The sequence below is a fragment of the Littorina saxatilis genome, linkage group LG1 (assembly GCF_037325665.1).
Source record: "Littorina saxatilis isolate snail1 linkage group LG1, US_GU_Lsax_2.0, whole genome shotgun sequence".
Classification (NCBI taxonomy): Eukaryota; Metazoa; Mollusca; class Gastropoda; order Littorinimorpha; family Littorinidae; genus Littorina; species Littorina saxatilis.
Window position 1 is genome coordinate 24,936,386 of NC_090245.1, and position 13,780 is coordinate 24,950,165.

The window sequence follows — 13,780 nt, forward strand, 5'->3', positions numbered from 1 at the left end:
AAACAAGAAGGGCAAAGCCCATACGACTCACATGCTTGACCTTGACCTTTACATGACCTTGACCTTCAGGGTCAAGGTCAAATAACTAAACCTAGCAATGACATCATACATTAAGAACGGCTTTACACATTTTTCCTACCAAAATACATGTGACCTTGACCCAAGGTCAAGGTCATCCAAGGTCATGCAACACAAAGCTGTTAATTCAAGACATAGGAAGTACAATGGTGCTTATTGGCTCTTTCTACCATGAGATATGGTCACTTTTAGTGGTTCACTACCTTATTTTGGTCACATTTCATAAGGGTCAAAGTGACCTTGACCTTGATCATATGTGACCAAATGTGTCTCATGATGAAAGCATAACATGTGCCCCACATAATTTTTAAGTTTGAAACAGTTATCTTCCATAGTTCAGGGTCAAGGTCACTTCAAAATATGTATACAATCCAACTTTGAAGAGCTCCTGTGACCTTGACTTTGAAGCAAGGTAAACCAAACTGGTATCAAAAGATGGGGCTTACTTTGCCCTATATATCATATATAGGTGAGGTATTAAATCTCAAAAACTTCAGAGAAAATGGGAAAAATGTGAAAAATAGCTGTTTTTTAGACAACATTTATGGCCCCTGCGACCTTGACGCAAGGTCAAGATGCTATGTATGTTTTTTGGGGCCTTGTCATCATACACCATCTTGCCAAATTTGGTACTGATAGACTGAATAGTGTCGAAGAAATATCCAACGTTAAAGTTTTCCGGACGGACGGACGGACGGACGGACGGACGGACGACTCGGGTGAGTACAAAGACTCACTTTTGCTTCGCATGTGAGTCAAAAATCAACTTCTGGCACATTTTGCGAACCATACCGAGACTAAAAAAAAAAGAAGAAAAAAAAGAAAAAAAGAAAAGCCGACCTACCGACCCTATTTTTGGGGGTCATGTTACCCTAAGGCAAAAAAAAAAAGAAAGTCTGTTTACGGTAACATAGGCAAAAAAAATAGGGTTGGTGGGTTGGGATTTTTGTTAAAATTTTTTTTCTCTCAAAAAACATATTTTTAAGTTATTTTGCAAAAAACAAAGACTTTTTATTATTATTTTTTTTCTTCCCCAAATGCAAAAAAAAAAAGTCTGGGGTCGCGCGAAAAAATAGGGTCGGTCGGGATACTGTAAACAGACTATTTTTGTTGTTGGCCTAAAACAACATAATATTTTTGTTTGGCCAAAATATTTAGAACATTTAATTTTTTTAATAAACAACAACCCCAAGACATTCACAAAGTCAGTCCTGGTGAGTAGTTTTGTTTTGTCAAAAATCACGTTCAAATTACTTCCCTTTCTTTGTTTTGTTTTATTCTGTGTTATGGATGATTACATTGTACCGGAGCAATTTCAACCATTCAAACGTTTTATGGCTGATTTGTTTGTACGGATTTCATAGCTGAGCAATATCTATTTTTTATTCGGTCGTCAAAATGGTAAGGATGCTTCGTTCATCAGGCTGCAAACGTGTTATAGCTGATTTGTTAGTAGTTTTGCCCGAACAATTTCAACCCTTCATCCAGCTGTATACCTTGGTTTGTGGGAAGTGCAACACGATGGCATCATATTCCTTAAAGGAACGTTATTTGTCAACACAATATGTTAGACAGACTGACCAATAATTGTAGCTGGAAGCAGGTCCTTGGGATGTAGCTTGGTCCTCGGAAAGGTTGCCTGGTGAAAGCGTCCCGGGCATAACCTTAAAAAAAGTCATGTATTCTTTTAGACAAGGAAAGCCAATGCTCTTGACGACTAGCGTAATGTGTTCAAAAGGTTGCCGACAAATCAATACCACCCCTCCTATCCCCCATGAACATAATGTTGTGGGTTTAAAACCCAACTATGTTCCAAGGACTACAACCTCTAAGAACCGATTCCAACACTTCCCAATAGAGATTTTTTCCTAGTGGTCTTGCATATGTGCTGACCTCACAAGAACCCATACCAAAGAGAACTCAACTGCCATGAACATCGGTAACAAGAAAACGGTGACGTTTCACTATAATCACAGTCGATGACGTCACGGCGTACCGTGTATAAGAATGACGTCATCCCGAGGGTCATTGTGGATGTTGAGAGAGTTTCCATGTAGATTGTCCACCAGGTAGGCGTCGAATAAATGCATTCGTATGAAGTCGTTACTCAGTGCCTGCAAAAACATAGAAATTCACAGTTAGCCCCTGACATATTTTCAGCCGAGTAGACAAGTTTTACTCTTCTTCCGCATTCGTTGATCGCAACTCCCATATGTGCGTGCGTGTGTGTGTGTGTGTGTGTGTGTGTGTGTGTGTGTGTGTGTGTGTGTGTGAGTGTGTGCGTACCAGCGTGCGTGCGTGTGTACGTGCATGTGTGCGTGTGTGTGTGAGTGTGAGTGTGTGTGTGTGTGTGAGTGTGTGTGTATGTGTGTGTGTGTGTGTGTGTGTGTGTGTGTGTGTGTGTGTGAGATTGAGATAGAGAGAGGAGAGAGAGAGAGGAAAGAGAGAGAGAGAGAGAGAGAGAGAGGGGGGGGAGAAAGAGAGAGAGAGACTCTCTCTCAACAAGCTCGCAGTTAACACATCTTAATATGCAAAGTTATACCTGGAAGTCTGGATCGTCCATGAAGACCTTGATGGCCACTCGCTTGGCGATGACCAGCCACATGCGGTAGAGAAGAGGAGGCAGCTTGCTGCTCCACGACCGCGCCAAGGCTAACTCCAGTGTCTCTTCCGTCAGCGCCAGAACCTGCCACACGAACGTTGTTTCAAGGTTTTTATTTGACTTTCGAGCCACAGACCTTGGAAGGTAAAAAAAGACAACTCACTCACACACGCAAAATGAGAATTTACATAGTCTACATAAACACAACAGTAGTGTGGATGGCTACTATCGAAGGCACATTGTGGAAGGCTCTTAGTACCGCGAAACCACATGGAAGGGGGGGGGGGGGGGGGGGGGGACTTGGAGGTCAGTGCCAGTTGTTGAGCACTGGACTTGTGATCCTAGGGTCTCAGGTTCAAATCCAGGCCGGGACAGACATGGGTCAACTTTATGTGATGACTCAAAGACGATATCCAGACAGTACGCAAACGACCTCGATCATTCTATGAGAAATTCAGGAGGCTGATTGCACCTAAACACGCACTTACCTGGGTAGGACGACTGTTGTTGCTGCTGGATTTTCATTGGGAGGAAGGGGCCCGAATTTTCCGGCAATGGGGAAAAAAGACTGACATGAAATGGATATTTGTTTGACAGCTAGTCAAGCCTACAAAATTCAAAAGCACACCATGTAAGGATAGGTTACTCGAAAAGTCAACGCGCGATGGCTCCACAGGCATAGGTGCTGTTACCTCTATTGCACATCAGTGCGCATATATCTGCCTTGTGAATATGTTCTTTTAATTGCCACCGACAGCGCGAAAAAGAGATGTTTAAACATTAAGCGTTACTCTTTTTCACACCTATTGGCTGCGTAGGGACATCGGTCGTTTGGCGTCGGGCTTCGTTGAAACAGCAAAACTGATTTCACATCGCCGAAACGGTTGCGGAAATGTTGGTTTACGGTGGTGGAAGGGTACGTCAATGAATACCGAAAGGTGCTGACTCGTTTTGGGCCAACTCGGCATATTTACCGACGACTGAGAAACAGCCTATCAATATCCCTGCAGGTTTTTGAAATGCCTAGCGTGATCTTAGTCCACACAGACCAGGGAAAGTAGTGTCACAACACAATTACGCCTTACCCGAGAAGCTGTTTACTCACTTTCTTAGTGTCTATGGTCTTACCGTGACTGGTGTCTCGCAGCGCACAGTCTTAAAGCGGATGGCCTTGGTGAGAAAGTTGATCTCCCCGACCACATTGCCAGCCGTCATGTAGTCCATCACCGACACGAAATACTTGTCTGTTGCACGCTCCAGCTGACATAGATCATCATCATCATCATCATCATCATCATCATCATCATCATCATCATCATCATCATCATCATCATCATCATCATCATCGTCGTCGTCATCGTCGTCCTCCAACTCCATATTATAATCATCAACCCTTTTAATGACAGATTTCTTGTAAATCCAAAAGGTCAATTTACACAGATTGTAAAATGCACCATTCAGGTAACTAAAAGGCCAAAGAGCACTCAACATTTAAAATCAAATCGATCCTCTCTCTCACTTTTTCCCGCCGGAACATGACCCCACATCCAATCCAATCCAACACCCCCCCGCCTTAAAACTACCCCGCATCTCATCCACCCCCAGGTCTCCCCTCCTTAAAACAATCCAGCATCTCATGCAATTCCATATCTTCCATCCTTAAAACAACCCCGCATCATATTCTATTCCATATATCCCTCCTTAAAACGACGTCGCATCTCATCCAATGACATATTTCCCCTCCTTAACACGATCCTGGATCCCATTCAACCCAAGGTTTTCCCTCCTTAAAACTACCCCGGATTCCATTCAATCTCAGGTCTACCCTCCCAAACACGACCCCACATCTCATCCAATTCCATATATCCCCCCCCCCCCCCCAAGCCTGCCAGCTCACCCTGGCGACACCAGACTTGATGATGTAAATGCTGTAGTCGTCCTGGCCCTGTTCCGTGATAATGGTGTTGGCCTTCAAGCTCCAGATCTCCATGTGGTCCTAAACACACACAAACACACACACACACACACACACCACACACGTAAAACATCATCGCAACGCAATGCAGCAGTATTACTGAAAGACATGAGACAAAAGACGGCGTAAAGCTACTCTTACACTGTGCCGAATTCAGGGCCGGACCAAATGAGTTGTAAGGGGGGGGGGGGGGGGGGTTCCTCCTTGTTTGGGGGGGCAAATCAGTGAAGTGGCGAAGCCACAAGTGCGCGCCTGCAAAGCAGGCGCGTGATCTAGGGGGGTCCAGGGGCATGCTCCCCCGGAAAATTTTTGAAAAACGGTTAAAATCTGTGCAATCTGGTGCATTCTGGGCCTTGTTTTGAGGGTTAAGAGCAGCATTGTTTTGGTGCTAAAACTAGTAAAAAAAAACACACACTCAAAGCAAGGTACATGCTTTTTCCAGGGGTGGGGTTCCGGAACCCCTGGAACCCCCCCCTGGGTCCGGCCCTGGAATTGCCCTTGCGAATAGCATTTTCCAATAATTCACAATGATCGGGACATGGTCGCAAGACTTTCGTAAATGTTCTTAACTATTCCTTACAATTCGTCTCTTGTTTTGAACATAGCCACTTGCTCCTAATATTCGCAAGGAAGTCATATTGCTATTTTTTTCGCAACGTACTTGTTAGTACTCGCAAGACATTTGTAATCATCGCAATATATTCGTGGCGCTAGCAAGCCATTCGCAACCATTCGTTATGCCTGTCTTTACATTCTGCCGAATATCCTTGCGAATATGAACATGTTGTATTCGGTAAAAAAAATAGACACATGGACATGAATAATATAGAAAATTGGAAGCCTTACCAATCCTTGCGAATGTCTAACAAATGGTTGCGAGTGCTTGCGAATGTGTTCCGATCATTGAGAATACATACGCATCAAAATCGCCGTTTAGTTGCAAGACGTTTGCAAGATATTCTTACTGTTTTTAAAACATTCGCAAGCAATTGCAGTCACTCGCAAGCATTCGTAAGGCTTTCGCAACATTCTTATGAATTGGGAAGAAATGGTCAAAACATTCCTGAGAAATTCGTAATGAATTCGCAACCATTCGCAAGATGTTGGCAAAATGTGCACGAATAAAATCCTTACGAATGTTTGCGAGCGCTACGCATACCTTTACGATGATTACGAATGGTTTGCGAATACTTACGAGTACGTTGCGAAACATTCAGAATATGACTTCCTTGCGAATATTAGGAGCATGTTGCTAATGTTCGCAAACAGAGACGAATGGTGGCGAATGGTTAAGAACATTTACGAATGTCTTGCGACCATGTCCCGATCATTACGAGTTATTGGCGAATTCTTTTCGCAAGGGCAATTCGCCAGAGTGTAAGAGCAACATTACGAACAATGCGAATTGCATACTCGTTTTATTCGTAAAATGTTTGCAAGCACTCGCAACACTCGCAAGGCCACTCGCAACGTTCGTAATAGATCCGTATATGGATTCGTACACAATCGCAATGATCGGTAGACATTCGCAAGCAGTCGCAACCATTCGTATGACATTCGCAAGGATTCGTAAGCCTTCGATTTTTCTCTGTTTTTTCCTGTCCATTCGTCTCTTTTTTGGCCGAATACAACATTTTCATATTCGTAAGGATATTCGGCACAGTGTAAGACAGGCTCTAGAAAAAAGACTTTGATCCAACGATGTGCAGCGCGCGAGAGAAATGATTTCTCGACAAGCAAGCAACAACCACCACCATCAGTTTACTACTATTCCGTTTTAGCAATCAGAGAAGGAAAGTCCGAAAACACGAATACTTCCTGGTGGCAGTTAACTAAACTGATCATTGCCAAGGATTAGATTGCATCCGAATATTTCACTCAGCACGGGAGAACGCTACAAACTGCGTATAAAAAAACACACACACAAGAACGGTAACCCCAAAAGTCGCAAAAAACGTCAATTCTGACCTATAAAAACATGCTATTAAAACTTTTTGTAATACCCCCTTCTCTCTGCCCCCGCCCCCCCCACCCCTACCAACTTTTTATTTATAACAAAGATCTTGAAAAAAAATTATAGTTTAAAAAAATAAAAGCCATGTCCGGAAACAAGACTTAAATTTCGTGCCATCTCCAAGCTGAGCGTACCTTGATGTAGTGGAAGAGGTCCTCATCGCCCTGTACCCAGCCCACGTTCCTGATGATGCTGTCCTCGGAGTCATCGTCCACCAGCGGTGGTGCCGTCAGCAGCTTCTTCATCCTCTCCTCCAGGTCCTGCAAAGTCGTCGACACTCACTGCTTATTTGATACAATGATACCTCTGTTGAAAGACCTCGACACATCTCAAACTTGTAGGTCCTAAAAGAGAGGGAGTCGTAAACTGGAGGTAAATATACTGACGCAATAAAAGGAAAGTCATAGAAAATGTGTTATGTAGACGGAGTCTTATAATGGAGGGTCTTAGAACAGAGGTTTCATTATATTACGTACCAAATATCGCAAACGATCTTCGGTCTTACTGCATTTCTGAGTTGTCCGCTGTTACTTCCATGTTCCTATAATGAGTACGCTGGTCAGTTGGCCGTGATGGTGTGGTTCATAGCTGGTATATGCCGGACACCGTCTATTTACTGTAAACACTTTCTCTATTGTGCGTCTTACGGCGCAACAATTACACAACATCAAGCATGTTCGACCTGTAGAATATCAACTCTAAAATCAAATCAGAGCCTAAAGGGTTCTGCCTGAAGGGTTAAAAACACCTGTCAGCATCTGATGCGCGACCACTTGTCTCTTAGTACTGCACATATCTTCCTGATTGGAACATGATGACAGAGCCCCCTTCTCTGTACTGAGTGGCCGCAATTACTGCAGGGATGACCCGTCCGATCGCCAGAGGCAAGAAAAAATCCGCCGGGCTAGTAGAAACCGCCTGGGAACTCGCCCGGCTGCATGGCTAGTGAAAGTTCTGGTCAAATGCACAAGTTTTTGTTTTACTATCGAGGCATATACACACTGCATGAACTGTGATCTGTACCGGGGCGGCGACATTTCTGGCGGGCTAGTAACTTTCTTGGAGTCACTCGAACGGCCGGCGAGTTAAAAGTTTGAGATTTGGCCATCCCTGTTACTCTTAAGCCTGATATTCATTGGGCCAAGTCGACTACGCGAAGTCTACTCAATGAAGCTCGCGGCACGAAGCTTTGGCACTGAATTGTCGGTAAAGAGACTGTGCAAGTCTTTGCAAAATCATCTTCGGGCTCAACGAAGGACAACTTTCGAGCGCAAGCATGCTCTAGAACAACCAGTGCAGTACCTTGGTAAGCAGGGCAGCGTCAGAGTCCTGCAGAGCTCCCTCACTCCTCAGTTCCTCCACCGTGTCGTGTTCAGCATTCAGCACTATACGCATGGCTTGTCGCGTCTTCACCGACAGCGCTATGGTCGGGTTCTCTAAGGCCAGGATACCTGTCCGTTCCAACAACACTGGCTGGTAGATGACGACGCTACAAAAGGTGTGTGCGTGTGTGTGTGTGTGTGTGTGTGTGTGTGTGTGTGTGCAAGCGAGTGTGTGTGTGTGTGTGTGTGTGTGTGTGTGTGTGTGCGAGCGTGTGTGTGTGCGTGTGTATGTGTGTGTGTGTGTGTGTGTGTGTGTGTGCGAGCGTGTGTGTGTGTGTGTGTGTGTGTGTGCGTGTTATGCAGAGACTTGCATGATACAATATCTTCGAGCGTTTTGGGGATGTTACCAAACTCACCGAGCGTTTAGATGATGTTGCCAAACTCACCCAAAGTTTTGATGATCTCTAGCTTGGACTTGTTGCAGTGTCGCTTGAGCTCGATGACGATGGCGGGGTCCTGAACCAGCGCCTCCAACCAGCGCGACACCTCCACCTGTCCCGTCACGTAGGCGCAGCAGATGTCAAATCCCACACCCAGCTGGCCCGAGATCCGCTGCTCCAGTAGCTTAAAAAACTTCTCCAGGATCCACTGCACACACACCGCATAAGAGTTGTGTTGTCTTGGAGAACTCTACATACAGCCAGTCCTTTACTGGGCGAAGTCGACTACGCCGAGTATACTTCGCGAAGCTGCCCGCACGAAGCTTAAACACAGAGTTTTCGGAAAAAAGGACTTCGCGAAGCTGCCCGCACGAAGCTTAAACACAGAGTTTTCGGAAAAAAGGACTTCGCGAAGCTGCCCGCACGAAGCTTAAACACAGAGTTTTCGGAAAAAAGGACTTCGCGAAGCTGCCCGCACGAAGCTTAAACACAGAGTTTTAGGAAAAAAGGACTTCGCGAAGTCTTTGCGAAGTCGACTTCGGGCTCAATCAAGGACCACCTCAATGTCATGAGATCAGCTTTGATATTAAATGTCTGGGGTTTCCCCACCTGCCTTCGTAGTGTTTTCAATCTATTAAACACAGCTAATTTAGATATTCTCTTCGAGAAGAGCATGCTTTTTTGCAAGAGATTAGATGTCACGAGCTTCTCGGACTACTTACGTACCTTATCTGGGATTAACTGCACACAGACGGTTGTATTGTCTTCGAGAGTGTGTTCTGAGAGAGAAGTTAAACTTTTCGAACTGCTTACGTGCCGCAGGATCCAATTCAAACAGATCAAACAAGAGTTGTGTTGCCTTGGTGAACTCAATATATTCCGATACAGCGAGGGAAGGTCAGCTTTAAGATTCAATGACAAGCATCGCCTCCAGGGCACATTGCATATGAATCACGCAGATATTCTCTGAGAGAATCATATGCGTTCCAAGAGAGAAGTTAATATTTGACGAGTTTTGTCATGCACTTTTTCAACGGCTTAAGCATTTTCTCCAGGATCCACTGGAAACAGAACGTGTATGTGTTGTCTCAGAAAAATCTGTCGGTTGAAGACTTTGGCGATGTGAAGTTCTGTTCAGCCCCTGCAGCCTGGTGAGACAACTGAGGATAAAGCGCAATCGGGTAATAACACTGGCGATATACATTCATGTTCTCGATATGTTTGCCCTTGTCTATCCCTCTTCTCCTAACCTTCCTCGCCTTACCTATTCAACTTACAACTTACAAATAAGCACTAATACTGTCGGAAACGACTTATATTTCAATACTTTCCCTCGGCCTGACTTCATATCTTGTCATACCAATGTGCATCTCCCCGCGACAACCATGTTTGTATCGATTGAACATTGGATTTCTCTTCTTTGAGCCATGTGACACTCATATTTAGGCGGCTAGCCGAGACTACAAAAGAGTGTATGTTTGTGTGCGTTCATTAAAACCAAAAGGAATTATAACTCAAATCGATCGATACTATTTGTTATCGTTAGATTTGACTGTGATATCAACATTTATCAGTCTGAATGTCGAGAAAGCTGAAATCATATCAGATCGAGGCGTAAGCCGAGATCTGATATGATTCAGCCTTTCGAGACATTCAGACTGATAAATGTTGATATCACAGTCAAATCTAACGATAACGATTTTATCGCATTCGATTTCGGAACAGTAGGAATCATAAACCTACCTAAGAAGTCAGACAAACGCAAGGGAGGCTACTGCCTTGTATTTAATGTTGGAAATGTTGGGTTGTCTTTTCCTGCTTTCGTAACTTTGCTGCTCTTACTTTTATTTTTCAGTAACTGGTTCTTTTTCTCAGACAAAATAAGGCATTTATAATGAAAAAAGAACAAAAATATACGGTCGAAACAGATCACCAACAAAGGCTAACAAGTTCAGTGGAGTTGCCAGTTCGAAGGAACAACGAAGAATGTCCCAGTTACTTCCTCAGTCGTACTCTTTTTGACTGTTCGATTTGGCAATTCTGAACGATGGCAGGAACTGAAGTGCGCCAGGCAGTATCAGCGAAGTCCTCTGGCTCATTTTCTGTGCCCAAGAAAGCTTCCAGGTATTTGTCGGTATCGGCGGACTGCATAATAATGTTGTCGAAGCTCAGTCTCGCTTACGACGCATCCAAAATGGCGTCCTCCGACGGCGCTGTGACTGTGAAAGATGCTGAAAGTTGTTCGGTTGATGTTGTAAGGCTACGACTAAGAAAGGTGGACAATGGTTCATGCAGGTGCGAACTGTTTAAATCGGCTGCTCATTTTCTGCCTTTTTGTGAGTGATGTGCGCTGAAACACTGCAAGAGATCTCACAGTTTTCTAAGTACTGCCACTACTGGTACTTTCAAGGTCAGCTTTGTTTATGGCTGTTCCAACTACCTCAGTCGGTAAGATTGTAACATTCTTTTCTACTACTTCTCTGTTAAAGCTGGGTGGGAACAGTTTGATTTTATTCATTGCACAGCTTAATCTTTCTGATTCAATTACTTTTCTTTTATAAATTTGTGATTTAAAAAAAAGGGAGACATTTGTTTCCTTCAGGTGAGATTTTATTCTTCAAAATTAAAATTGATGAACTACTTCCTGCGCGATATCAAATTCGCTGGGAACTTCCTGCGCGATGTCAATTGATATACAGTTCCTAGTTGACCAATGACAACAGCATGTTTTGTCATGTGATCAGTAAAAATGCGATAAATTATGTTATTTGTATTTTTGGCCAAAATATGACATTTTACACAGATCTCGACAGTCATTTTTCGACTCGTGCGGTCTCGTAGGAACACTGAATGTCTTGATCTGTGTACAATGTCATATTGTGGTCAAAAATACAAATATCGTATAGTATCTCCCCATCGCCCATTCCCTCTCCCTTACCCCCACCTGTACACACATACCGGAATAATTTCTACCAGCCCCAGCAGTCTGACGAGGCGACTGAGGACGAAGAGGACTCGCGTGAAGACATGCGCGACGTTCTTCTTGGTCTGCCCCAGTGACGCCATGACCAGTATGTCCAGCAGGCCCACCAGCACGATGACCATAGTGATGTTGTGCCACACGATCTTGAAGAACCTCAGCCTCATCACCAGCAGCTGTTGAAAGAGTTTGCAGAAAGTGTAATGCTGTACAGTGGTACCTGTGATGTGAGGCCCCTCTGATGAGAGGACACCTCCCAGAAAAGGACACCTTTTGTTATCCCTTTGTCTATTGTCTTGACCAAAATATACCTGCCACGAAAGGCCACCTGCAATGAAGGCACACTTTTAGTTGGCCCCAAGGATGTTATTTCATTGCAGGTACCAATTTAGTGTGGCAGAATCTCCATAAAAAAAAAGTTTCGATTTTAATCTTAATTTACAGAAAAGTGTTCTTTGACTTTCAGCCCTAGAGCGCTTTGACCTCACCTCGCCAAGGGCGATCATGCCGTAGATGCCGACGACGGAGCCGTTCCAAAACATGAGAAACGCATTTAGGTCCAAATTGGTTTCCGGGATGTCGACGAACTCCAGCACCACGGCGAGCAACACCATAAGCGTGTCGATGACGTGGAAGCCGTAGGACAGGATCATGGGCAGGACTTGCTGCTGCCAGTACTGCCAACCCCGGCATGCTAGCGCCTCGTGGTGCAGCTGTCGCAGTTTGATCTTCACCTGCCGCTTCTGTGGACAATGTGCGATGGTTTGTGTGAAAAAGAGATAATTAAGTGGCATGAGGAATTGCAGTTAGCAAGTGGTTGCTTTTCGTCGTGGTCACCGACCTGCCGCTTCTGTGAACAATGTGCGAGGGTCTGGGTGAAAAAAGATCATTCTTTGGCGTGGGGACATGCGGTTAGCAAGTGGTTGTTCAGTCGTAGTTTGACCCTACCCTGCCGCTTCTGTGGACGATGTGCGAGGGTTTGCGTGAAAAAGAGATCATTAGGTGGCATGAGGACATGCAGTTAGTCAGCCATTGTTCTGTCGTGGTCACCCACCTGCCGCTTCTGTGGACAATTTGTGAGGGTTTGTGTGACATGCGGTTAGCCAGCAGTTGAGCACATACTTGCATACACGAGCTCTCCCACCCACAGTTTAATATTTTAGGCTCATTATCAGTCGTCAATCATTGACACATTAAACCGCGATCACTGCGAGTTAAATAAAGTGACCCGCAAATGTGTAATGCACCGGTCAAGAGTGGAATAGTCTGACCAGCTGACGTTGGAAAGGATCCCTGATGTCCAATGACCTTTTTCCTATCATCACTGTGTCCCCTCCTCTGAATCAAGTTAATTATGTCTTCCTTGCCATGTGTTCAATTGCGTTTTTTTAAAACTGAAAACCCCAACAAGTTTGACTCACCAGTGACTTTAGGATTGGTCTGACTTGTGAGGCCTCTTTCACTTTTCTCACATCTAGAAATCTGAAACATGTCCGTGATAGATGATTTTAGGCTTAGATTATCAATTATGAAGGAACAAGACCGATGAAGAAGGATTCTCCTGGTCTAACAATGAAAAAAAGAAAGAACAAGTCGCGTAAGGCGAAATTACTACATTTAGTCAAGCTGTGGAACTCACAGAATGAAACTGAACGTAGTCCGCCGCTAGTGCAAAAGGCAGTGAAAGTGACGAGCCTGTTTGGCGCGGTAGCGATTGCGCTGTGCTTCATAGCACGCTTTACTGTACCTCTCTTCGTTTTAACTTTCTGAGCGTGTTTTTAATCCAAATATATCATATCTATATGTTTTTGGAATCAGGAACCGACAAAGAATAAGATGAAATAGTTTTTAAAACGATTTCGGAAATTTAATTTTGATCATAATTTTTATATTTTTAATTTTCAGAGCTTGATTTTAATCCAAATATAACATATGTATATGTTTTTGGAATCAGAAAATGACGCAGATTAAGATGAAATTGTTTTTGGATCGTTTGATAAAAAAAATAATTTTAATTACAAGTTTCCGATTTTTAATGACCAAACTCACTCATTAGTTTTTAAGCCACCAAGCTGCAATGCAATACCAAATCCCGGCCTTCGTCGAAGATTGCTTTGCCAAAATTTCAATCAATTCAATGGAAAAATGAGGGTGTGACAGTGCCGCCTCAACTTTTACAAAAAGCCGGATATAACGTCATCAAAGGTATTTATCGAAAAAAAGAAAAATTTTTCCGAGGATATCATACCCAGGAACTCTCATGTCAAATGTCATAAAGATCGGCCCAGGAGTTTAGTCTGAATCGCTCTACACACACACACACACACACACACAGACACAGACAGACACACATACACACACACACACAC

The 13,780-nt window shown here is 44.0% G+C and overlaps 1 protein-coding gene across 1 annotated transcript in view; it reads right to left on the bottom strand.

Annotated features, from left to right (window-relative positions):
* The window catches only part of LOC138965319 (sperm-specific sodium:proton exchanger-like), a gene marked incomplete in the record, with an annotated part of 38,786 nt that overhangs the window by 5,545 nt on the left and 19,461 nt on the right, over window positions 1-13,780 (bottom strand). The window contains 11 exon segments of the mRNA XM_070337453.1: window positions 1,660-1,742; window positions 2,075-2,192; window positions 2,621-2,764; window positions 3,809-3,940; window positions 4,578-4,676; window positions 6,804-6,929; window positions 7,972-8,120; window positions 8,438-8,639; window positions 11,390-11,587; window positions 11,900-12,154; window positions 12,833-12,893. Coding sequence (XP_070193554.1) covers window positions 1,660-1,742; window positions 2,075-2,192; window positions 2,621-2,764; window positions 3,809-3,940; window positions 4,578-4,676; window positions 6,804-6,929; window positions 7,972-8,120; window positions 8,438-8,639; window positions 11,390-11,587; window positions 11,900-12,154; window positions 12,833-12,893 — 1,567 coding nt within the window.